The sequence below is a fragment of the Sorex araneus genome, chromosome X (assembly GCF_027595985.1).
Source record: "Sorex araneus isolate mSorAra2 chromosome X, mSorAra2.pri, whole genome shotgun sequence".
In the NCBI taxonomy this organism is placed as follows: domain Eukaryota; kingdom Metazoa; phylum Chordata; class Mammalia; order Eulipotyphla; family Soricidae; genus Sorex; species Sorex araneus.
Window position 1 is genome coordinate 239,256,604 of NC_073313.1, and position 27,352 is coordinate 239,283,955.

At 38.8% G+C, this 27,352-nt stretch overlaps 1 protein-coding gene across 1 annotated transcript in view; it reads left to right on the top strand.

Moving 5' to 3' along the window:
* Positions 1 to 12,497, top strand: part of ZDBF2 (zinc finger DBF-type containing 2) — a 30,855-nt gene extending 18,358 nt beyond the window's left edge. Inside the window, exon 7 of the mRNA XM_055123063.1 lies at positions 2,390 to 12,497. Within this exon, the coding sequence (XP_054979038.1) occupies positions 2,390 to 9,215 (6,826 nt within the window). The 3' untranslated portion in view covers positions 9,216 to 12,497. The remainder of the gene's footprint in view (positions 1 to 2,389) is intronic.
* Positions 12,498 to 27,352: the final 14,855 nt, after the last annotated feature.

Sequence of the window (27,352 nt, forward strand, 5' to 3'; positions counted from 1 at the left end):
TTGTTTCTATGTTTTGTCACTTGTAAATAGACATGCAAGAACACAGGTGTGCATATATCCTTTTGGATTAATATTTTTATGTTCTTCAGGTAAATCCCTAAGAGTGGAATTACTAGATCACTGTATAGTTTTTTTTTTTTAATTTGGTTGGGGACCACATTTGGCAGTGCTCAAGGCTTTACTCCTGGCATCTGCTCAAGGATCACTCTTGGCAGTGCTGGGGTATCATATGTCATACCAGGACTTGAATGGGGTTGGCCACAAGCACCTTAACCCTGTACTATCTCTCTGGCCCTAGTAGAACTATATTTATTAATTTGAGAAAATTCCATTCTGTTTCCCTTAGAGGCTTGACAAATGTATGTTTCCATCAACACTTCTCAGAGGTTCCTTTTCTGCCACATCCTCACCAAAACTACTTGTTTCTGTCCTCTTTGATAGAGGCCATTCTTGCAGGTGTGGGATGATATTTCATTGTAGTTTTGGTTTGCATTTTGCTAATAATAAGTAATTATGGAAATTTTTTCATGTGCTTGTTGGCTATTTGTATCTATTCTTTGGTAAAGTATCTGTTAAAATTTTCTTACTTGTAATTGCTCTGTTTAGGCTTCCTCTATTTATTTTTGGTTCAGTTTTGGTAGGTTGTTGGATTCTAAGACTTTGGTTATTCTTTCTGAGTTATGCATATTTGTAGCTCAAAGTTATGCATATGTAGTTATGCATATTTGTTCTAGCCTTTATGATTCTTTGTATTGCTACAGTATCTATTGTAACTTAATTATTTGTTTAGGTTTTGGGGTACCCTTAACAGTGCTCAGGGGCTATTCCTGGCTCTTAATTCAGAAGTGACCCCTGGTGGTGTGCTGGTTAACATCTGTACTAAATTGGGCTGTGGCCCATTTTTCCCCCCTTTTATTTCTGATACTATTTTTCAGGGCTTTCTCAGTTTATTTCTTAGTGAGCTTAGCTAAGGATTTGCAATTGCACCTGTTCTTTCAAGTTTGCATTGTCTTTTTAATGTTTTGCTTATTTTAACTCTTATTTTTTGTTTCTTTTGTTGCCTTAGGTGTCATTTGTTCTTTTCTCTAAACCTTTAGTTGTGAGGTTAGATTGAGATTTGTCTTTTCTCTGTTCATTTCTTTTTGGGGGCTCTTTGGTCGCACCCGGCATTGCTCAGGGGTTATTCCTGGCTCTGCATTCAGGAATTATTCTTCGTGGTACTCCAGGGACCATATGGAATGCTGGTGATTGAACCCACGTTGGCCACATGCAAAGCAGATGCCTTTCCTGCTGTACTATCGGCTTTACCCCTGGTATTTTTCTTGTTTTCCGATGTTAGCCAGTAGTGCTATGAATATTCCTCTTAGTACTGTTTTTGCTGTCTCCCTTAAGTTCTGATAACTCAAATTTTCATTTTATTTATTCTCCAGGAATTTCTTTAGTTGCCCCTTTGATTTACTCATTGACACAGTTTCTATTCAGTTATATGGCATTTAATCCTCATGTATTTGAGTTTTTCCAGTTTTTCAAATAATTGATTTCCAATTTCATACCATTGTGTTCTGAAAATATATTTATTTAGTTTTGAATATTTTTTTGATTGAATCATTGTGTGATAGACCCTTACAAAGCTATTCATGATTAGGTTTTAGTCATACGGTGTTTCAACACCCATCCCTCCACCAGTGTACATTTCCCAGCACCAGTGTCCCCAGTTTCTCTCCCATAGCCCCCTACACCCCCTACAGACTTGGCAAAGCCTGCCTCTATGGCAGGTGCTTTTCTTCTCTCTCTCTCTCTCTCTCTTTCTCTCTCTCTCTCTCTCTCTCTCCTCCCTCTTTTGGGTACGGTGGTTTGCAATACAGATACTGAAAGGTTATCATGTATGACCCTTTACCTACTTTTAACACTCAGTTCTTGTCCAGCATGATCAGTGAAAATGTATTTATTATGATTTTGTCGTCATTTCTTTATTGTCCCAGTGTCCCAGTGGGCTGGAGCAATAGCACAGTGATTGGGCTTTCGCCTTTTACACGGCCAACCCATGTTCGATTTCTCCGCCCCTCTCAGAGAGCCCGGCAAGCTACTGAGAGTATGGAGCCCGCACGGCAGAGCTTGGCAAGTTACCCATTCATATTGGATATGCCAAAAACAGTAACAATAAGTCTCTCAGTGAGAGATATTACTGGTGCCCTCTTGAACAAATCGATGAGCAATGGAATGACAGTGACAGTGATGTGTCCCAGTATGAGGTTTATCTTTGAGGTCTGTTCTTCCATGTACATTAGAGAGAATATGTCCTAGGATAGAAAGAAAATAACATACCTTATGCTTTAAACATCTTAAACTGATAGTATAATGGTTTTGTTGACTTGTTTTTGTATTTTAGATCAGTTCAAAATGAGAGACCTATGAATGCATCACCTTCTCAACTGGTTCCTGATGAAGGTTTTCCTGATGAAGTGAATGAGGATGATCCTGAAGTCAGAGAAGAGAGGCTCTCTATGGGTTATGAATCTGATGAAGAGTTAGATTCCAGATCCAGTGAATCTCAGGAAAATATTCAGAATGTTTCCATTCGACCATCAGTTATTCAAAAGTTGGAGAAGGGTCAGCAGCAGCCCTTGAATCTTGTTTGTAAAAGTGGGAATGAATTTAATCCAGTAGGTGTCAGTCAAACTACAAATAATGGGCAAAACGTAGCATGTTCCTCAGTAAGCTCTGATGTTCATGCTAGTTGTTTACCAGAAATTTCAAATGGTACACCAGTTACAACTAATACTACCAAGTTGCCACAGGTATCCCATTTGGATTCTGTTAGTGATTGTGACCCTAGCAGAGCTGACAGATACTTTGAACAGCGAGAGAGAGGTTCTAGAAACACTGTGCTAACATCCTGTGTAAAAATTCCTTCAGTTCCATGTCAGAAACCTAAAGAATCAAATCAGAATTCTGTACATGTAAATTCCAAGCAGATGATTAAACAGGAAGATATAGAAACTCCAGATAAGACTTTGTCAACTGGCTTAAAATCCCATGAATTAGCAGGTACTGGAGGCTCACTAAAATGTGAATCTCTTTTCACATTAGCAGAAAACCTACCTATAGATCTGAGTAAAAATAAAATGCCTTCTCATAAAGGAATCCTTGAAGATTCCTTTGCAAAACAAAATGGGGATTTTTCTAATAGGTATTGTGCCCAAGGAGAAAACTATCTCATTAACAAGTCAGCTTTTTTGGAACAAAAAACCTCAGTAGGTTCTGAAATGAAATTTGGTTGTGGCTATCTTCAGTCATCTTCTGATCAATCTGAAGAGACTGTACAAGACCTTACGAAGGAAAAACAAATTGACCAAGAAAAAAAGAATGCCTTGGGAGGTTCTGAAATGAGCTTTGATTATGATTCCTACTTTCATTTACCAACTGACCAATCTAAAGTGGCAGCCAAAGAAGCAAATCTTTTAAAGGAAGATATTGGTCATATGTGGTATACAAATGGTAAATCTTACACTTTTGAAGCAAGTTCAAATTTTGATGCCTTTCCTCAGTTGGCTGCTAACCAAATTCATGGAATTGTTAAAGACACAAATCTTCAGAATGCAGTGCCTATTAGCCTGGTTGATGAATGCTACAATTCTAGTGATTCGGAGATGAATTTTGACTGTGATGTTTCACTTCAGCCAACTGATGACTACCTTCAACAGTCCACCAAGGTAGAAAACTTTCCTAAGGGGGTATACATAGGCTTGGTTGATAGGAATTATGGATCTAGTAGCTCTGAAATAAGTGCTGATTCTTCTTCTCCACTTGAGTCGGTAGTTGACCAACTCCCAGTGGCTGTCATGGAAACAAAACCTCAGAAGTATCACATTTACTTGGTTGATAAGGACTACGGCTCAAGTTGTTCCGAAGCAAGTTCTGATGATGAATCAATAGTTGACCATCCTCAACTGACTGTCAAAGAAAGAAGTCTTAAAGATAAGCATGCTTACTTGAAAGATAACTACAATCCCAGTAGTGCTGATGCACACCTTGGTTTTAACGAGATAGTGACTGGTGAACCTCAGAAAGCTGTTGAAGAAATAAATCTGGAGGCGAGTGGTCCCATGGATATGAACTCACATGATAGTCAGGATCTTAAAATCAATTTTCATGCTCATTTGGTGGCTGACCAATCACAAGTGGCACTTAAAGAAGTAGACCCTCAAGAAGTAGCTACTGATGTGGAGAATAAGAGTGTTAAATCTAGTGCTTCTGAGCTAAGTTTTGTTTCTAATGTTTCTCCTTATCAGCCAACAAATAATCAACCTCAAGAAGTTCTAAGTGAAAACAATGTGGAAGAATCAAATATTGACATAGAAGTTAAGAGTTTTGGATGTTCCAGTTCTGACTTGACTTTTAATTCTGATCCCCCTTTTATAACAGCCACTGAGCATTCTGAAATAGATAATGCAGGGATAAGAAAAGAGTACAAAAATCTGGAAGATAAGAATTATGGGTCAGATACTTCTGATATAACTTTTGATTCTGATATTTCTCTTTGCTCTGAGGATCAATTTCAAGTAGCTGTTTATGAGAAGAAACCTATGGATTCAGAAAGTAAGCGTAATGGATCTGGTATTTCTGAAATACATTTTGATTCTGATATGCCTCTTCATTCAGATAATGATCAACTTGTAGTAGTTAAAGAAATAACCATTAAAAAGGAAGAACATGTCCATTTAGAGAGGAAAAATGGTGAGGCCCATGGTTCTGGAATAAGGTTGGATTATTATGTTCCTCCTCATTCAGTGTCTAACCTTAAAAATGAAGAATGGGCAGATTTAGAAAATTTGAAACATGAGCCTAGTGGTTCTGGATTGAATTTGGATTATAATATTTTTCATTCAGTGACTAAACTTTCTGATGGTCCCATTAAAGAAATAAACTTTCAGAGAAAAGAAGATAGATATTTAGAACATAAGGATAATGAACATAATATTTCTGAAACCAACATGAAATCAGGTGTACTTTTAGCGACTGGTCATCCTGACTTAACTGCTAACGAAATTAACCAGAGGAAAGAATCTGCAGTCTTGGAAGACAACGGTAACAGATTAAGTGTTTCTGAAACAAGTGTGTATTCCACTATCCAGGCAGTGACACAAATACCTGAAGTAGATGTTCAAGAAATATGGCTTCAAAAACAAAAGCATGTTAACGCCAAAGATAAAATGGCTGAATCTAGTGATTCTGAAATAAATTCAGATTCTGAATCTCCTCATTATTTAGTGAATGAACCTCAGATAGCTTTGAAAGAAATAAATGTTCAGGAAGATGTACATGGTTTAGGAAACAAAAGTGTTATCCGCAGTTGTTCAGACGTGTTTTTGGATCCTGGTATTCCTCCTGAGTCAATGATAGAAAAACCTCAAATAGTTATTTTGAAGAAAGATCACGTTGATCCAGAAAATGAATATTCTGAATCTAGAGATTTTGAAATAAATTTTAATAAGACCCCTCTTCATTCAGTCATCAGTGAATCTAAATTAACCCTTTTAAAGGAAAAACATGTTGACCTGGAAGGTGCAAACAGTGAATATAGTGAATGCAGAATGCATTTTTATCCCATTGAAACTCTGAAGCCATTAACTGAACAATTTCAGGACAAAGTAAAGCTGTGGAATGAAGATGTTGGCTTGGAAAATAAGATTGATCAACATAGTGGTTCTAAACTAAATTATCCTGATGTTTCTCTTCAGTCTGAGGCTGAACAACCTGAAGTAGCTGCTAAACGAATTAAACTTGAAAATCAAAGTCATCTTTACTTGGGAGATATGATCAGCCAATATAATGATCCTATAATGAGTTTAAATTCTAATTTCTTGGTGCAGCCAATAGTTGAACAACCTCAAATAAACATCTTGGAGCAGGGGCATATTGAACTGGAAGAGAAGCATCATCAACTTTGTGGTTCTGAAATAAGTTTTGATTCTGATGGCCCTGTTCAGTCAGTGGCTGATCAGATTAGAGAAACTGTTAAAGAAATCAGTCTTTGTAAGGATGAAGTTGATGTGGAAGAGAAGAGGGATGCTTCTAAAAGGTTTGAAATTGTCTATGAATCTGGTGTTATCTTTCAGTCAGTACCTGACCAAACTGAAGATATCCTTAAGGGCATCAACTTTTGGAAGAAGCACGCTGATGTGGAAGATAAAATTGTTGAGCCCAGTAATTCTAAAATATCTTTAGGTTCTAATGAACCTCTTCAGTCAGTGACTCATGAATTTCAAGAGGATATTACAGAACTAAATCTTGGAAAGGGACATGTTTGTTTGGATGAAAAAGACTACAAAATCAGTGATTCTGGAATAATTTATGTGTCACATGGCCCTCTTCCACCAATGGTTGAGCACCCGCACATTTTAGAAGAGGAACATGACAATTTGGGAGGGGCGTACGGTGATCCTTCTGGACCTGGAACAAGTTATGCTTCTGAGGATCCTCTTCAGTCAGTAACTAACCAACTTCAAAGTGGTGTTACAGAAATGTGCCCGTGGAAGGAAGACCACATTTATCTGGAAGATAAGACTTACAACTTAGGCAACTTTGAAGTAAACTGTGATTCTGATACTCCTGTTCACTTTGTGGCTGATAAATCTGCCATGACTCTCAAAGAATTAAACTTACAAACAAAAAGTGTTAATGACCTAGCAGATAAGAACTATGACTCTACTATTTCTGAAATAAAATGTAATTCTGGTATTTGTCTTCAGCTGAAAGTAGATGAGCCTCAAGTGATTTGCAAGGAAATAAGCCTTCAGAAGGAAGAGCATCTTGGCATGGAAGGAAAGAACAGCGAATCTGAGATCATATGTAACTCTGATGGCCCTCTTCAAATAGTCGTTGACCAACATGGAGTGTCAATCAAAGAAACAAATCTTCAAAAGATGCTCGTTATGGACCTGGTGACTGGTGATAGTGATTGTGAAAATATTTCTGATTCTGATAATGCTTTTCAGCCTGTAGTGATTGACCCACCTCAGATGACCGTTAAAGAGGTTAACTGTATCAATGCAGAACAGTTTGATCTAGAAAGTGCGAGCCGAGACTCTTTTACTTCTGAATTAAGATATGCTCGTGACACTTCTAGGTCACTAACAAAAAAATCCAAGGACACGTTCAAAGTAGTAAACCAGAAGAAAGATTACATCATTCTCCAAGAGTCTAGCTGTGAGTCTTCTGGTTCTGAAATAAATTTTCAAGTTGATCCCACTCCTCAGTCTGTAACTTACCAATCACAAGGGCCTGATAAAAAAAAAATGAAATATAATGACTCAGAAGATAAGGACTGTGAATTGAATCGTCCAAGCACAAGTTTTAAATGGAAAGATTCATCTCAGTCAGTGACTCACCAACGACAGAAAGTGGACAAAGAATTGAGCTCTCAGAAAGATGGAGTAATTATTAATCTAAGAGATAATAACTATGACTCTAGAGTTTCTGCACTTGATTGTAGTGCCTCTCCTGAGTCAACTCATCATCAAAATGCTGATAAAGTTCCTACTTTGCAGTTAGAACATCTGCCTCCAGAAAGTATGAGCTGTGAACCATCTACTTCTAAGACAAATTTTCAGAGTGGTTCTTCACTTGTGTTTGGTCCTGATCGTCCTCAAAAAGCTTCGAATAAAGTAGACTTTGTTAAGAAGATGTCTTACACGCTGAAAGAAAGGAAGCAGGATTCCGATTTAAACACTGTTCTCGTGGTTGATTCTGAAAGTACCCCAGATCAATTGCATGTCGTCATAGAAGATAATATCGTAGAACCAGTTCTTGAAGCCTTGCCTCACATCCCACCTTCATTTGTAGGGAAAACATGGTCTCAGATAATGAAAGAAGATGACATGAAAATCAATGCTCTTGTGAAGGAATTCAGGGAAGGTCGTTTCCATTGTTACTTCGATGATGATTGTGAGACCTGTAAAAATAAAAAAAAAATTCTGAATAAAGAAGACAAGATTACCCGGGATGACCTAGGTCAGGACACTGCCTCAAATCACATTCTCTCAGCTGACAATGCTAGTCGTTTTTTGGACATTAGTGACTTATCAGTGGCCTTAGATAAATTTAGCCATCATTCTCTAACAAAGATGCCTTATGATCAACCATGCCGTGCAGCTTCTAGATGCCAGACTGTGAAACTCAGCCATGGAACTCAAACTCATCTCGTGAGTCACCCAGGGACAAAAAGAATGAGGCAAGAGGAAGACTCACCAAAAAGGAAGCATTCAAATGTGACCAGAAAAAGGAAGAAGAGAGTCAAAACAGAAACACTTGAGTTTCCCCAAATGTGTACTCATATTTTGAAGCCTTTGCAACCCAATGCCTTACTTTATGTTCTTTCATCAAATATGTGTAAGATAGAGGAAGATGAATCCTTAAATGTCTCAAAAATGAGACCCAATACTCAAGTAAATAATGGGGTTCTTAGAGTGCAGTACAAATATAAATGGAGCTCCATTAGTTATGACACATTGAATCAGCAAATTGCAATTGATACTTCTCCTCCAAAAATGGAAGTGCCAGAGCATGAGGGGAATATTTGGGTTAACGTTCATTTTGATGGGAGTAGCCCAAATGCAGAAGATAAAGACGATTCGCGGAACTCTGTAAAAGATGAATTAATGACAGAGGAGAGGGACAATGGACATTTTGTGTCTCCGGAAAAACCAGAGACTTTGAATTCTAATGAAGTTCCTAGGGAAAGTAATTTCCAGTTAAGCCTTTCAACTTGTGATACTGTCAAAATTCCTCAAACATCAGTGAGGGGTAAGGTTTCAGAAAGTAAAAAGAAAATTCAGAGAAGGAAGTTGGCAGCTAAGAAGTTGGATTTACCCCAGAAGGCTTATAAACCAGTCATTCTCCAGCAAAAAAAGAGAATTGCTTCTGAAGAGCAGTCGATTTGGATTCAGACCAAATTAAATGGCATAATCAGAAAGTATATTACAAAATATTCTGTTTTCTTGCGTCATAAATACCAGTCCAGGAGCACTTATGTTAGAACATATCTGAAGAAAAAATCTGATGCTGGCAGATCAAAGAAGCCCAAAAGACAGGCCCAAATACCTTCCAACTCGGTTCCTTCTGGCACAGAAGAGAAGAAAACAGCTGATGCAAGTTCCTCTCTGAAGCAGCCTGGTCAGGGTGCATTGCAGGAGCCCCCCAAAGCTCTTCCCTAAAGCAATGGTGCAGGGTTCTGCTAATTTTGCAGGAGCTATTGGAGGCTTTTCTCTGAGGCAACCTGCACAGCATTGCAGAAAGAGGAATTTTTTTTTTAAATGCCCTAAGGAAACAAAAACATGGAATACTTGTTAAAATACATACTTTGAGAAGTTTATGTCCTGAAGTACCATACTCTGATTGAATAAAGGTTAAGGCCGACAAAACCAGGTCATGTGGTAATGAGGTAGATGAGAAGAGTGACTGTGTTAAAGCTAGTTGAAGACTCAGTATTTCAGCCAAAATATGTCTGATTTTTAAATGCAGGTAGCTCTCCCAATTTTGGTGGGAAAACCTTCAAATATTTTGCTATAGACATTATTTTTTTCAGAACTTTTATTTTTAAAATCCGCATATAAGGTCTTTTTTTAAAGAAAAGATTCGAAAGCACCTTTCACCATTGTTGTAGATGAATTTTTGATTTGTAACAGTTTAGAACAGTGTTTATTTTTGTTTTCTAAATCATGTCCCTCTTATTTATTTTTAATTATTATATCATGTCAGCAGTTTAAAATATTGGAAGAGTGAACATGGCAAACATTAAGTGCTATCTTGTTTTACTTTTTTTTTTTCCAGATTGAACCCAGGGCCTCACACATGGGAGGCATGCACTTTATTTTTGAAATTTTTATTTTGAAAAAAAAGTTTCTTTATTTTTGCCTTTGAAAATTGGTACAAATGAATTTAAAAGTATATTTTAAAATGTTTCTCCCCATAAGATATAATTATAAAACCATATTTATTCTATGTGTTCTAAGAGTTAATATATTCTAGCTGAATAATGAAAAAGAAGAAACTATAGTAGATTATTTCCACTTTTGAGATGGGGTGACCACAAATGATCACCAAAAAAGTATAATTTATCTTTCTTTAAAAAAGAATTTCCAGAGAATGTGATTCAATAATATTTAGTACAGCTTCTGGAGAATTTATATCTGTAACATCAATTTTCTTTGGTTGCACCCAGTGCAGTCAGTTGTGGTAGGTTTTTCTTGCATATTTTTATCTCCTAAGAAGAAGGTGATCTGCCAAAATGATGCTTTTAAGTTTTAAACCACCTTTATGCTCCTTCATCTGGTTTGGTGGTTTGGTATGAAAATCCAGGTTATCTTGGACTCTATTTCCTAACAATATTTTGGATGTCAGTGTATTTTTAATAGATTGAACTGATCCCTGGGTTGGTAATTTTGACAGACCATACACTGTTGTCATTAAGAGTTATTTGTAACATTTATTACAAAAGATCTCAGAAACCCATTAACCTAGGTAGAGGCCCATTTTCCAAGTGAAAAATGGTGTGTTTGTGCATTAGTTTGACTTCCGTTAAACTTGCCAGTTGATTTTAACACTTCAAGTAAAAGATGTTAAGAGATACAGTTGAAGTCTCAGGTACTCAGAATATGTTTAGAGCTTTTACTTGGGGATTATTGAGCTGGTACAAATGCATCTAATTATCTTCTTATGCCAGGAATTCTCTTTCCTTTTCTGTCATTAATGTTAAAGGGAAATGTGAACAGTAGCTGTATTGTATGATTATTGTGTTTTATTGAAGCTAAATTAGTGTACTATAATTTCAGAGATAAAAATTATTTATGTTAGAATTAATGAAGTTTAGTGTAACAGTTGTTTTCTAAGCCAAGTTTTATTTCAGGCAGGGGTTATTATTTCACCAACCCCTGGAGATTGTGTTAGGATGGTGTTATGCTGTAATTTATTGACTATTTTTCATTTAAAGCAGTAATTATGTTTTTGTAGAAAAGACAAATACTTATATTTTTAGTGAAAAATTACTTCAATTTTGCCTTATATACAAACACTTTATATATATATATGTATGTATATATATATAAAGTGGGTCACCATTTAAAAATAATTCCCCAGGGTCAGGGAGATAAATCAGTGGGCTGTGGCACATGCTTTTGCATGCAAGAGGCCAAGGTTTGATCCCCCTACCCATCACTGCAAGGTCCCCTGAGCACCACCTGGAGGGACCCTTCCCCCACCACATCCACCCAAGCACAGAGATGGGAATAGCTCCTGGGTGTGGGCCAAAAAAACACAAATCCTCCAGTTTTAGCAAGAAAACTATTTTAATTATGGACTAAATGATCAGTTATTATATAGAAACATTGTATTTGTGAGTGCTAGTGTCTTTTGTTACTATGAGGTATATATATATATATGTCCCTTTATTAATAGATATTTTGCAAGCTTTTAATATATGTAAGGTGTAAGTTTAAAATCATATGGAAATATCTATCATATTTATTGTTAAATCAAGTAGAGATGACAGTTCTTATAAATCAAGTTGCTAAAAAAACAAAGTTAAAAATATTTTACTACCTTTTTACATTGAAAGCACTTCTAAGGACCTCCATTTTTTAAGAAGAAAAGCTATATTTAAAATTCTTATTACTAAAAATATCAAAGCATAATATAATACTGTTTATCTAAAAATATTTGGAAATATTTACCAAGTTCCTCTAGCCATTATTTAAGATAAGCTTAAAAAGTTCAAGTAATAAAAATTATAATTTAAATTAATTCAGAAATAAATGACTTTCAAAATTTGATAGGACACAAAATACATGGTCAGTATCTATAAAAGTTCATTGTGGTTTAATTTGCGTATTAGATTTAAAAAGTTTGAATTTTATGTGTGAATTCATACAGATTTGTGTGTGTATTCACACAAAAAATGAATTAAATTCTTTTAAAAGTATATATCAAGTTACAACCACAATGAATATCTTGCTAATCTTGTCCCTATTCAGTATCTTGCATACATTTTCACTATAATTCCTCCAAACTATACAGTATGTGGAAAGCATTGTGTAGAGTGTATTTTGCATTTGTGCATTTAGATTATTTGTTTAACTAGGGCGCTGAGTGACTTTTTTTTTTTTTTGGAAAGAGAAACTATATTTAAATATTCAAACAACTATATTTCCATGTAAAACTGAGAAAACTAATGTATTTTTTATAACAGTTTAAAGAACAAATCTGTTTTTTGAACTTATGATAAAATTTATCAAATACTGAAACTTATCTCTACTTTCTCCTCATATTAAGACTTTTTTTCTGGAAATACTTAAGGAATCAGAATTATGAAACAAGTTCATTTTATAAATAGTCTTATAGATTATTAAAAGAATATAACTTATGCTGGTGAAAAAATAGTCTAACCAAAGATATACAAGTTATGTTTAATGAGTTCTTTTCAAATTAAAGTTGAGACACTATTTACTTGTCTGGTGGAGTGTGGGTTAACAGCTTTTCACTTTATCTATTTACTATACTCCAAGAGTCAGTGGGACAAGATTAAGCTCAGGAGTCAGTGTCCACATCATTATTTGATACCTACTGGGCAGTTAAAATTGCCTTTGACTCCAGGACTGTAGCATTTGTCATAAAGGACAAGAAAACAGGAGATTGTACGTTAGCGAGGTCGTGCCTTTGGCCTTAGTACTACTGATTTATGGGTAGTTTTAGTCCGGAATTATACTGTTAAGATGAACAGCAGCTTACTCTTTATAAAAAAAAATTGCTACAGTAAAACTATGAGAATCCATTCTCAATAAAAAACTAATAAAAAAACTGGAAGAAACTAAAAAGTCATTGTACAAGTGAATTAGTATCAAACTGTCAACTAAAAAAGATGACGGGCTGAGGAAGTCTCAGCATTTCCTTATACTTTATCTAGACCTTAAGTATTAGGGAAATAAAAATCTATTTAGTAAATTTACTTTGTCCTTATGCTTTCTATGTATTTTTTAAAGCACTCCCAACGTATTTAAAACTACCTTGATTAAGGAATAGATCTGGGATAAATTATAGTTTGTTGCTGAATCTTTTGAAAATATGAACTTAATGCTTTTTTCTGCATATAATTTATTACATGCCTATTGCTTTTTTTTTTTAAATGCGTGCTTTTTTTTTCTCTAAAGTTCTAAACTGTGTGTGTGTGTGTTTGTGTGTGTGTGTGTGTGTGTGTGTGTAACTTGAGCCTTTACTTAGTACTGGGCGTTGTTCTAAGCTTTTAACTGGTTTTATCTCATTTGATCTTTCTGAGTTTGGTGACTATAATTGTCACTAAATAGCAGGTGAGAAAATTAAGGAATGGGACCGCAGTGATAGTACAGGTGGGTGGGCACTTGCCTTGCACCCAGCTAACCTAGATTCTATCCCTGGCACCACATAGGGTCCCCCATGCTCTGCCATAAATGATCCCTGAGCAGAGCCAGGAGTAAGCTCTGAGCACTGCTGGGTGTGGCCCAAAAATAAAAAAGAAAAAAAAATTAAAAAGAAAAAAAACAAAAAAAAAGTTGAGTACTTAAATATGAATTGTTTATTATAACCAAATGGGGATTCCCATTCCGCTTTCTATCTTTATAGTTTAGCCTTCATATGGTCACTGCATATAAGTGAAACCATACAATAACTGATCTTATGTTAGACTTTCTTTTTTTGAGGGCCGTTGTTGTTGCATGTATCAGTATTCCATTGTGATGAATAATATGTGAAATTAGTTTCTTCCTCTTCCCTTACCTCTTGTTGCTGTAACTAGGGGTTACACTTGTTTTGTGGTGCTCACCCAGGCTCTCACATTTGGTTAGGACGTGCCAGAGATTGAACACTTTGTGGCAGTGCTAGGGGATCGAACTTGCAGCCTCACATCTACAGGAAGGCAGGTGCTCTACCACTGAGCCATCCCTGACCCTATATACTTAGTTTTTACCGAAGCTGCTAATAGTATATCGGTCTTCTGATAGTAAGTGATAAAAATATTAGGCTTGAGGGCAGCTGTTCCTTTGTGTCTTACATCCCTGTTCTTAGATTACTATCCCGATACTGAGACAAACCAGATACCTGTCTTTTTGAGTGTCTTACCCCTACTTTGAATGTTTTGTGCTTTTTGAGTGTTCTTACCCCATACTTGAATGTTTTGTGCTTTTTGACCCTTCAATTATTACCCACTTTGGCTTTCTTGTCATTGTGCTTTGTGAGTGAGTAGAGTATCATATCCAATTTACCCTTTATTATAAACTACATGGTCTACGGATCCAGGAAGGTTGATGATAGCATTGGTCCTGGTGAATATTCTTCTTAAAAAAATTTATTCTCAGCTACAGTACACACCATCAAAACCAGGAAGCCAATATTGCTATGCTTTAACCCTCTATTCCATAGATCTTATTCGTATTTTACAAATTGTCTGAAAAATGCTCTCTTAGAAATTAAAGATTCAATCTAGGAGAACACACTATTGTGATTTGTTAAGTTCCTTATCATGGAGCAGTTTCCTTGGCCTTTCTTTGAATTTTATGGCTTGATGTTTTGAAGTGTACAAACCAGTTTCTTTGTGGAATGTCCCTCAGTTTGATTTTATCTGGTGTTTCTTTATAATTGATGTTTATGGGGGGGCAAAAAGTCTGTGAACTTCTCAGTGTCTTGTAAAGGAGCTATGTGATGTCAGTTTGAATAAATGTGGTGATTGAAAAAAAATCCAGTCTCGGTCCTTCTGTGTGTGGGGCGGGATAATTTAATAATTCATTATTATTGATTATCTAATTAATTTATCTAATCTATTCATTTCTCATCACAACTTTTTTTTTTTTTTTGCTTTTTGGGTCACACCCAGCGATGCTCAGGGGTTACTCCTGGCTTTGCACTCAGGAATTACTCCTGGCGGTGCTTGGGGGACCATATGGGATGCCGGGGATCGAACCCGGGTCGGCCGCGTGCAAGGCAAACGCCCTACCCGCTGTGCTATCGATCCGGCCCCTCTCATCACAACTTTTGAGTCTTCCCATAACTCAGTTAGTTCAGCAGAGAGAGGCCAGTACAGGAAAAGCCTTTCCTTACCTACAGCCGAGGCTCTCACAGGCTCAAATTGAATTGTCAACAGTTACATTTCTTTTGCAGCTGAATTTTGAGACAAGCATGACTGAAAATTTTGTGTTATATTAATCCTCTAAATTCTAGATAAGAAAGTTTATGCATACATCTAACAAATACTATATTCCTACTATGTGCCTAGCTGTGGCCAATGCCACGGACCCACTATGACCCAATCATATCTTCAGTTACTCAGTTTCATGAGAGGATATGAGTGAAAGAGAATTTCAGTAGTGGGAAGGCAGTGGACTTGCGGCTTCATTCTAACACTTCCAAAGACTCACAAATGCACCTATGTAAATAACAAAAGTTACTATTATTTAGCATTGAAAACTTCAACTTTCTGCACGGAGACCCTTTGCCAGGCATTTCTCATTATTACCTAAGTTTTCCTATATAACCATAATGTTCGCATGGCAAAGCCTGGCAAGCTACCCGTGGTGTATTCGATATGTCAAAAACAGTAACAAGTCTCACAATGGAGACGTTACTGGTGCCCGCTCGAGCAAATCGATGAGCAACGGGATGACAGTGACAGTGACCTAGGTTTTCCTATATAACCATAATGTTTGCATCTTATGTTTTATATAATCTCTTCTGTATTGGTGAAACAACCAAGACATAACACTAAGTAGAGTCAGTTACTCATTATGATATGTAAATGAATTCCTATGAATCAGTTGCTATGTGATAGGTCAGAGACCTCACTCGAACAGACAGAGGGACAGAGACAAGTAAAGTAAGAAGTCGGAGTTTATTGGGTTGTGCTCCTGGTGGCACCTTAGAGACCCCTGGGGAGCTTAGGGTAGGGCCATATCCTGGGAAAGGCTAAGAGGGATTTTTAAGTTGTCATGGGAAGGAAAAGGAAACAGATCAGGAGGACCAGTGAGTTTGGGCTGGCCTTCTATTATCTGTAGGGGTTGTGTAATCTCCAGGTGGCTAGGGAAACCCCGGCTCTCTTGGGCCACTTACCCACCCAGCCTGCTGCCACTGCCAACAGACACATGAAGGAGGGAACAGGGCCACCAGGCTGGTTGACATCAGTTGCTGTTTATTCCATTCTCTCCATGTGCCTGTTCCAGTCTCACTAAGTTCCTCATTCTAGTTATTAACTGTCTTCCTATGTCTTTATACAAAAAAGGACATTGCTCTGAATTAATTATGCAAAGGACTTAAGGAGAAGAGAAAAGCAATATTTACAAGTTAACAGAGTCTGATTAGGAGATAAAGGTGATTGACTGGTTGGGGAAGCAGAACACAAAGAGGTCACAAGTAAACACAGAGGAATGGGAGTAACCCAATAACCTAAGCTCCCTGTGGCAAGGCAGAAAGGACAAACCAATGTTATCTTACAGGGGGGGTGGTCAATGTGAGGAAGCATGGAATACAGCCTGGTAGCTTCCTGGCACCAGGTGGGTCATAAGTCCTGTCTTCTTTGCTGGCGCAGAGTGGTATCTAATTCCGGGAATATCATCAGCTGATCGACTTTTGGTTTCAAGCCTTCACCATTTGGTGTGAGCAAATTACATACCAATGATTTTGGTTATATAAAAGGGTGTGCCAAGGTCTCTCTTCATTCTTCTGGCAGGAACAGGGTTGTCGTTTTTAGGTGGATAGTTCACACTGGGAGTCAGTTGTCAGCTGGGTGTAAAGGTAGAGGAGCAGTTGATTGGAGGTTGTTCTGGAGATTGCCTGTACCCATGCTTGGATGGATTTCAGGTGGCACAGTGCTAAGATAAACAAACAGATTCCGAGCAAGAAGATACCCTTAAAATTAATGGCCTTACCAGTTGGAGTGCAAACCAGACTTATTAAACCCTGTTTTAATCAAGTCCATTAGAATACATTTGTTCAAGCACTCTGTAGGACTAGCATCTGATTTTTAGAGTGTGAGTTACGAAGACATAGTTTTCTTTCCACCTTCACTCTTAAGTTTGCCAGATGGCTGTTCTTTTGCACAAACAGCAAGTTTGGAGAACTCTCCATTTGGTATGCCCCATTATTTACTGAGTGGTGGTGGGGATTGGCTAAAGACAGGAGACACACCATAATGACATTGATATTTTATCTGAGACGTCAGATTTATCTCGGGCTTAGCTGTTGTAAAGATGTGAAGATTAGGTCCCATGATGAACTGGAAGTGGTCTCGGGCCTCTTACTTTCTGGAGGAGAGTCCTGGCAGAATGGAGTCCATCTCATCCCCTCTTCAGGGCTGGGAGAGATCCTGGTTTCCAGGTTTTTCTTGACACTGAGAGCAGGGTCCAGGCTAGGTCCTCATTTTCCACAGCAGAGGTGATTTCCAGTCCTTCCATGTTGCCAGTCTTTCTCTAGGGTCTCTCTGAAGTTTTTTTAATTTTTAAATTTTTTTATTGAATCACCATGTGGAAAGTTACAAAGCATTCAGGCTTAAGTCTCAGTTATACAATGGTCGAACACCCATCCCTTCACCAGTGCACATATTCCACCACCGAGAACCCCAGTAACCTCCCCTCCCACCGCCCACACACCCTCCCGCCTGTGTAGCTGATAATTTTCACTTTACTTCCTCTTTACTTTGATTACATTCAATATTTTCACAAAAAAACCTCACTATTATTGTTTGGAGTTCCCCCCTCCCCAAATCAGACCTGCTGAAAAGGAAGCATTTGATAATTTGTTTTCTATTGCTGAGAATGAAGAGATATGAGGGATTTCTGTATTTTAGTATTTTAGTAACTAAATCCAGGGAAATTTCTGCCAGAAATTGCATCATTACAAGCTCGTACCTCTCTTTAGTGGTCCTTATAAGATGGCGGTTGCCATGCCTTCCCCTCCCCCCTACCCGTAAAGGAAAAGCGGAGAGAGAAAAACCTTTCCCTTCCTGGGGCGGCATGGGGTCGTGGCTTAGTTCACAGTCTAGAGACATTTCTGCAAGAAACTAATGGTACCCAAAAGTAGTTTAGCTGGCCTCCAGGATCATGGTCATCCAGCAATGGAGGGGCCACACATGTGTGGCCACTTGGGTCACATCTCTGCGGAGAGCAGTGCCAGTGCGGCTCCCATCCGGAGATCTCATGCGCATCCCGTTGCTGCCTCTCTGAAGTTTCAGGGTACTTGGAATAGTACCTGTTAAATACCTGCTCCTGTCATTTAGTCCAGTTCCTTGACTCTGCTTCAGTGCCTGAGGACTTCAGGGTCCCATAGCTGGCTTTCCTGGCTGCATGAGGGGAGACCCTATCATAGGAAAGACTTTTTATCTGGATTTACACAAACCAATATAGTGCCACAAAGCATAAAAAATGTGCTGAAGAAACAAAGAAGAAAAAAGCAAATAGTTTACTCACAATGAGATGAAGTCTACCTGTTTGCTGTGGGTCCTAATTAAGAGAAGCACTAAGATCTGTAGAGATATAGCATACAGTTTAGCAAATCATATCATAAACATCCCATGTTTAAATGATTTCCTGTCGAGTTATCTAAGAACACTGTAACAGGAGTCCAGAACATCTGTACATCTAGACTCCTCATAGTCACATCTTACAGGTTTAACTTCCTTGTTTTACTGAACTTAATACAGCCTGATTTCCCAAGTTTGGGAACTAGTTGCTAATTATCTCATTTAGCGTAATATAACTATGCTCTGCAATACTATTCCAAAAGCAGAAAATAAGTTCTATAGATCTATTATTTATTTTTATTTTATTTTATTTTGCTTTTTGGGTCACACCTGGAGATGCACAGGGGTTACTCCTGGCTTTGCACTCAGGAGTTACTCCTGGTGGTGCTCAGGGGACCATATGGGATGCTGGGAATCGAACCTGGGTCGGCCCCGTGCAAGGCAAATGCCCTACCCGCTGTGCTATTTCTCCAGCCCATAGATCTATTATTCTTGGCAAAAGTTCACTTCATATTAGGAATTAATCAGGAAAAGTTTTTAGAATTCATATTTCTAGAAAAACAGATATAAAAGCATTAAAACACAGATTACCATCAAGCAATAAGGATTTTACACTTGTGGATAAAGTTCTCTTAAGTTCAAGACTAGGTTGATAAAGCTGACATAAAGATATCCTAAGAATAGCATGCATTTTCATGTACTGTGTGAGCTAATTAACAATAGTCTGAAAATAACTGACTAGTTATGACTAGCAATTCTCCAGTCTCAGAAACCACTAAAGTTGAAGCAGCTCTACGTAGCAGCTGCTTAGTTTTAAAAAGGCATATTTCCTCCCCTCCTTCAGTCTGCCATCATTAGCATACAGACAAAAAAGTCCCCTGGATCCCTGCTGGAAGGGAGGGGTGAAGTAATGGAGCTTTGGATTCCCCCAAATTTAAAACTTTTAAGAATCTATGTTTTAAACTAAATTACTAGGGGCTGGAGCAATAGCACAGCGGGTAGGGCGTTTGCCTTGCACGTGGCCGACCCGGGTTCGATTCCCAGCATCCCATATGGTGTGATCCAAAAAGCAAAAAAAATAAAATAAAATAAATTACTATTTTCTTACTTCAGTTATTTCAAATCATGAGTTATCTAGGCCAGACATTTTACCAATTCCACACAGAAAAAAAACTATTATATGTATATATAAAATATATAATAATATATAATCTATTATCTATTATACCATAATACCATATTATTATATAATATTATATATTATAATATTATAATTTTAAAATTATAAATTATCTGGGAAGAATGAGTAAAGAGAGGCTGCTAAAATCTCAGGGCTAGTGATTAAAGAAACTTTGGTACATCTACACAATGGAATACTATGCAGCTGTTAGAAAGATGAAGTCATGAATTTTGCATATAAGTGGATCAACATGGAAAGTATCATGCTCAGTGAAATGAGTCAGAAAGAGAGAGACAGACATAGAAAGATCGAACTCACCTGTGGAATATAAAATAACAGAGTGGGAGACTAACAAAGGAGACTAACACCCAAGAATAGTAGAGATAAGGACCAGGAGGACTGCCCCACAGCTTGGAAACTGGCCTTACATGCTGGGGGAAAAGGCAGCTCAGATAGAGAAGGGAACACCAAGTAGAGGACCCATTCAAGTTGGAAGATGCGAACTGAAAGTAGACTATAGACCAAACATGAAGGCCACTCAATACCTCTATTGCAAACTACAACACCCCAAAGGAGAGAGAACAAAAGGGAATGCCCTGCCACAGAGGCAGGATGGGGTGGTGGGGGAGGGGGTGGGGGTGGTGAGAGAGATACTGGGATCATTGGTGGAGGTGAATGGGTACTGGTGGAGGGATGGGTAAACGATCACTGTATGAGTGAAATGCAGACACAAAAGTTCATAAATTTGTAACTGTATATCACAGTGATTCTCTAATAAAAAATTGAAAAAAAATCTCAAGGCTAGGATGAATAAAGACATTAGTGGTGCCCGCTCGGGCAAATCATTGATCAACAGGATAAAAGTGATGAAGTGATGATGAAGTGATAATCTATTATATATATAATATGTATATATATATATATATATATGCTTCAGACACAGAAAAAGTCTTTGGTGGAACCCACATTTTGGGGGTGTTAGGATTTAAGGTCAATCTTAGAATTTGACTCTATGGTTAATCTTAAGCCAATATTACAAATGTTCAGGGTTCTGTCATCTTACAGTAAGACATCCCATTTTATTGGATCTATGAAATGATATTGCCACAGCGGACTAAATATGTTGAAAGGTGTTAAGAGAAAAGCAAGCTATCCATTCTTTCAGTAGATGTGGTATACCCATTTGCTATTAATAGCACAAAAGAGTGCTATTAAAACTTGTAGAGGTAGAACTACAATTGAAAAAAGAAATGTTATGTTTGTATGGTTCTAGAATACCCATGTTATTTACATAAGGTTGAACTTTTTTTTTATGTCACAATTTTGTTGGAAATTTTTTCTGTGACAATGCTTTTCATGAAGTTTTAACATACTGAACAAATATTTATAATATTTCAATAATAACATGTATTTTCACATACTGGCAGGTTGGTGACATAATCTAAAAAAAAAAGGCTGATTGCTGTCATTTCCCAGATTTTCAACCCAATTATCCATACTCAGAAGCCACTAAAGCCACAGATGCTGTTCTTAGCTACTTAAATGTTAAAGTGACTCACTATTTTCTTCAGTAAGAAGTCCTGAGGGTGATCTGAAATTCCAGCAGGAAAGCCCGATATCTCTTAAACAGTGGTATTATTCTACTTGAACTTTTATTCAAGTTTTGCAACCATATTTTATGATAAAAAAAAATCTCTAGAAACCCATGTGTAAGGAGCCATTTTACCTTACTGAGCTTATTCTATCACCATTTGTTTATCACTAGCTAACGCCCATGCCACACCCTGCATTTCTTTTTTTTTTCTTTTTGGGTCACACCTGGTGATGCACAGGGGTCACTCCTGGCTCTGCACTCAGGAATCACCCCTGGCGGTGCTCAGGGGACCATATGGGATGCTGGGAATCGAACACGGGTCGGCCACGTGCAAGGTGAACGCCCTACCCTCTGAACACCCTGCATTTCTATTGGGGGTCCCGGCATGCATACTATACCACCTCCTCCCAGCAGGGAGGTATAAATACTGTAACTGCCATAGAATAAAACGCCTTTTCTCCCTCCTCCGGGGTCTGTGTCTGTTCATTCGGCTGCATCCCCTTCTCAGCCCCATGAAGGGTTCTCCCTGCTGAACAGGACGAGACCTCCACATCGACCTCCACACCCATGATTTAAACCATTACACTTTGAACCTATTTTAATGTACTACAATTATTTCAACACAAGATTTTCTAGGTCAGATATTATAATAATCTGATCCAGAAACAAAAAAAATATGCACATTTAGACATACCACAGCATAAGAAAACCTTTGAGTCATCAAGTTTTGTGAAACATGAGAAAAGCTTCTTTGACTTAATTTCAATAGTTCTTGTACCTTAGTTATTTGTACAATAACCTAATTTCTCATTAAAGCTGGCTGAAACCTGTAAGATAAAGTCTTGCATGCAGTCTCTCAGAGCTTTTATCTCACTTTAGCTTGAGGTTCTAGTTCCACATCCCTTTCTAGATAGTACAGATTCTGAAGCTCAGGACAATTTCAAGTGTTAGGAACCATTTACCATTTTTTCCAATAAGAAATTTAGATTGAGAATTTCAACTTCTTCTGTAGGCTCAGCATTCTGTTTGGAGGCCTTTCACTTTAATCCTAGTCTAAAAAGGTCCAAAGGCACCTAAATCTTTTGAATTGTTGCGTTGCACATCACTCTGAGCTTTGGTCATGATGCAGCTTGCCCAGGTCTAAGGATTTCTACTTCTGATTTCAACCTGGCTCTAACATTCAAGTGTTCCACACAAGACAGACAGACAGACAGACAGAGGAATTGACTACAAACACCGTATACAGTTGACCTATCAATCTCCAAATGTTATCTGACCCATCAAGGATGGCAGGGAGGAAACTGATGGACTGAGAAAGGGAGGAACATAGCCACGTTGGTGCATTGGGAACCTTGCCCCACGTATCCCAGCCTGCACTAGCCTCAGTTCCCTGCCTGTTAAAAAATGGGTCAAGAAGGTCACTGTCACTGTCACTGTCATCCCGTTGCTCATTGATTTGCTCCAGTGGGCACCAGTAACATCTCCATTGTGAGATTTGTTACTGTTTTTGGAATATAGAATACTCCACGAATAGCTTGCCAGGCTCTGCCCTTCCGGCAAGATACTCTCGGTAGCTTGCCCGGCTCTCCGAGAGGGGCAGAGGAATCGAACCCAGCCCGCCGCATGCAAGACAAATGCCCTACCCGCTGTGCTATGGCTCCAGCCCGGGTCAAGAAGGTACTTTTGTTAATATAAAGCTGGCAAACTAAATAAATTATGGCGAAGTTGTCGTAAGCCTAAAATGGTAGGATGTTACCACATTTCCAGCTTTCCTTACACGTGGCTGGCAGCCTTTCAGTCAACTTGGAAGAGAAAAGGGGTTCCAGGTGGCGTTGGAGGGGGAGGGGCCAGTTCCGGGATCTGGACTTGGGGGCAAAGGGAGTGATATGGGTGTGGCAGCGGTGGCGGTCACCATGGTGGTGGGAGGAGCGGAAAGGCAGCGGAAGGGGGCCAAGGCCCCGAGAAGCTTGGCGGAGCTCGGCTGAGCAGATAGAAGCTCCATGCGAGTGGACGGAAGTGCAGAAGCACAGCGGGAATGGGCCGGGCCCCTTGGGAGAAAAACCTGCAGCTGAGAAGGTGGTGAGAGGACGGTGTGGATAGGGAGAAGACGTGGGGGAGAATTTAGAAGTGAGATGAGGAGAGGAGGGTGGAAGGAGAGAGAGAGAGAAAGAGACAGAGAGAGAAAGAGACAGAGAGAGAGAGAGAGAGACAGACAGACAGACAGAGAGCCAGAGAGCCAGAGAGATAGAGAGACAGAGCCAGAGAGCCAGAGAGCCAGAGAAACAGAGACCGAGACAGAAATGGAGGGGGGTGGGGGCAGGAGAAAGTGTGAAAGTCTACAGAAAAACACGGGAGCGCAAGAAAGAGAAAGACCTGAATATAAGGTATTTCTCCACACTGATTCAGGCACTGGCAGTAATTTTGGAGGGTCATTAAGGTCAAATGATCAAAAGTCCCATTTTCAGGTCACTTAAGATCATCAACCAGGGAACCTTGAGGCTAAACAACATCAAAGAGATATATCAGATGGTTGGGTCGGATCAAGTGCCTTCAGGGAATGCAAAAGGCACCAGAGGGGCATTGGGCTTAGGTTTCAATTTTAAGCTTCTCATCTGAATCTGCCCACAACCAGATCACGGGAAGGTACAGTAAATGGTGGGGGAAGTTCAGCTGAGTACTGATGTCTCAAGCACCAGTTCCATACTCCTGGAAAACGGCAGTGATTACAGAGGGAAGGAACGTCTTCTGTGCCATCTCCCACTGAGAAAAAGGGAAGGGAAGAGAGGGGCGGGCAGGATCCTGGTCCCCCAAATTTTCCCGATTGAGGCGTCCCCTGACGTGAGCTCACTGTTTCCAGATTTACAGGGCAGGGAAGCTGGCTGAAGAGGTCACGCGACAAAACACAGAGGGGCCCATATACAGATTTACGGAGACCTGGTCCAGAATCCTGAAAGCAGTGATTGTAGATGCGTGCATGGACCAGGGTGAGAAAAGGAAAGAATGCCTGTGGCCAGAATAAGGCTGGTCTAGAGTTGCACCCTGGAAAAAACGGGATTTTAAGTTGTCTGGGGCAGGAAAAGGGATCAGAGACTAGTGGGACCCTTGAGTTTGGTCTGGCTTTCTGTTATCGGTAGGGGGGCGAGGTGAGGAAGCATGGATTGCAGCTTCTTGGGCCATAAGTTCTATGTTCTGTGCAGAGCAGAATGATAGCTGATTCTGGGAAGGTCACTATCTCATCAGCCAATCACCACTTGGTCCGAAACGGTCGCCATTTGGTCCCAGCAAACCTCACACCATGTTCCTCATATGTTTAGCTTTTGAAGTGAGGTATTGTTAGCAATTTTGAGCATGAAAGAAGGCTTCTTTTATTCAGACTGCCCTGACTACTGTTCAAAGGTAGTTAATTAAGTGAGTGATCACCATCAAAGCACAACTGTCCTACTTGGTGAATGACTCCATGAAATAAAGGTCCCGGCCTGATTCTTTCTCTGTACCTAAGGGTAGCCTAGAAACTTTGTCTTAAAGTTTTACATAGTGGCCTGACAGGGAAAACAAATGAACTAGTTTTAGAGACAGCATCCATGCTTCTGTTTATAGAATCAGAGAATCCACCCCTGAGACTGATTGTTTTTAGATTCTTTTTTTTTTTAAAGAACCAATTTTATTTATTTATTTATTTATTTTTGCTTCTTTTTTTTTCCCCCTTTGGTCATACTCAGCAATGCACAGGGGTTACTCCTGACTCTGCACTCAGGAATTACTCCTGGCGGTGCTCAGGGGACCATATGGGATGCTGGGAATCGAACCTGGGTCAACTGTGTGCAAGGCAAACACCCTACCCGCTGTGATATTGCTCCAGCCCCTGTTTTTAGATTCTTATACTGAGTACCTTACTACCCTACCTATAACTTCGCAGCATTAGGAAGTACTCTCCTTTGGGTTCCAGCAGAGAAAGAGTTAAATTTATTTATGGATGAATGGAGACATTACTGGCTACCGCTCAAGCAAATCGATGAGCAATGGGATGGCAGTGATACAGTACTACAGTGATTTATTTTAATTTTTTTTCTTTTTTGGGGGTCACACCCGGCGATGCACAGGGGTTACTCCTGGCTCATGGACTCAGAAATTACTCCTGGCAGTGCTCAGGGCACCATATGGGATGCTGGGAATTGAACCCGGGTTGGCTGGGTGCAAGGCAAATGCCCTACCCATTTTGGTATTGTTCCAGCCCCAGAGGAAGAGTTTTTAGTCTCACACAAAACATGGCAATACTGTATATATTGGGTCCTTTGAGAAAAATGACAGCAACTTCAAATTTCCCGGTGTAATTAGCAACAAGTACCAGACTGCATTTGGAGCCAAGACATTCCTTCAACTGCACTGTGATACACCGTGAACATGAGAAATTGCTCAGCATGCATGTAATTATGCACAGCAGAATAAAAGCAAAACCTTGCTTACAAGTCACTTGTCCTTAAAGGTTAATACCTTATTACTTTTAGTATGTTTGGATTCCTAGTTAACATCACTACAATTAAAAATATATACAAGCTTCATTGGTGTGGAATTCACATGCCATAGAGTTCACTTATATACAACGGAAACCTCAGTGGCTTTTATAGTTACAGAGTTGTGCAACCTCCACTGTGTACTACAACTTACCTCCGTTTCATTGCCGGGAATTGTTCTATTACTGCAGGCATTCCATTTTATGTGTCCACTCACATGTTGATAGGTCCCTCCCCTGCTTCTAGGTCCCCTCTGCCGGGAGACTTTATTGGCTCACACCTGTGATAAATTGTGATAATTCCTTTTCTGAAACCTCCTGGATAGACACCAAAAGGTCACAGGGACAAGCCCTTATTCTCATGCCCCAGTGGCTTGGCAACGCTCCTCACTTGGTGTGTTCATCTTCAGCTTTCTCCTCTGGATGAATTTTGCACCTTTGTATGCCATCTATATTATCATATATGGGAGAGATGAAATAAAGGAAATAGCAAGAATAGTTAGTTTTGGATTTTTTTTCTTTTTGAGTCACACCTTGTGTTGCTCAGGAGTTATTCCTGGCTCTGCACTCAGGAATTACTCCTGGCGGTGCTGGGGGGACCATACGGGATTTTTGGGATCAAACCTAGGTTGGTCACACGCAAAGCAAATGCCCTTCCTACTGTATATCACTCCAACCCCCAATTCCCATATTACTTGAATCCAGATTATTACCAGTGTGGCATTTCTTTCAAGTAACTTCCCTTCCACAGACCCTGAGAGTCTGCTACAGAACCAAGTTTATTAAGTGTGTGTTGGAGAATAAGAGTGAAAAGATCCAGTAGTGAACATATATTGAACAGTAGTGAACAGTAGGGAATATACATTGATATTTTGGGTGGTGGGTATTCCTGAAACACTAGTATTAATGGTATATAAGCTACAGTGCACAAAATAAATTTTTAAAAGCTTTGATTCATCTGACCTTGTCACATTTATCATGTTTTTCTATCCTGCATCCAGATAAAAGTGCTGTTGATCCTTGGACAAAATAGAGTGTAGCCATGACAACCCTGTGCAGTCAAAGTCCTCAAATAAATTCCAGCTGTAAGACTGCTAAAGTCCGCTATTGAATCCTTGCAGAGAACAGGTCAATTAAAATATTTGTATGTTATATGCATTATAAACCATATTCCTACAAGAAAATAAGAAAGTTATTAAAAAGCCACAGGGAATGGAAAATGCATTTATAGTACTGTACTTTATTTAATACTATAAACTTACCTGTTATGTAAGAATAATCTGTTTTTAAGAAATAAATTTACATAACCTGTTTATGAGAAAAATCCACATACAAATAAGTGAACCAGTGCAGTTTCAACCCATATTGTTCAAGGATCAACTATACTGTTTTTATTCAGAATAATTAAAAAAAAGGTTTATCTGTGCAAACACATTCATGTAGCAAGCAGTTTTTAAACTGCAAACTACAAACTCTTTGCAGTTTTTAATGTATAAATATTTCTAATGTATAAATATTTTATTGATTTTACCAATGATG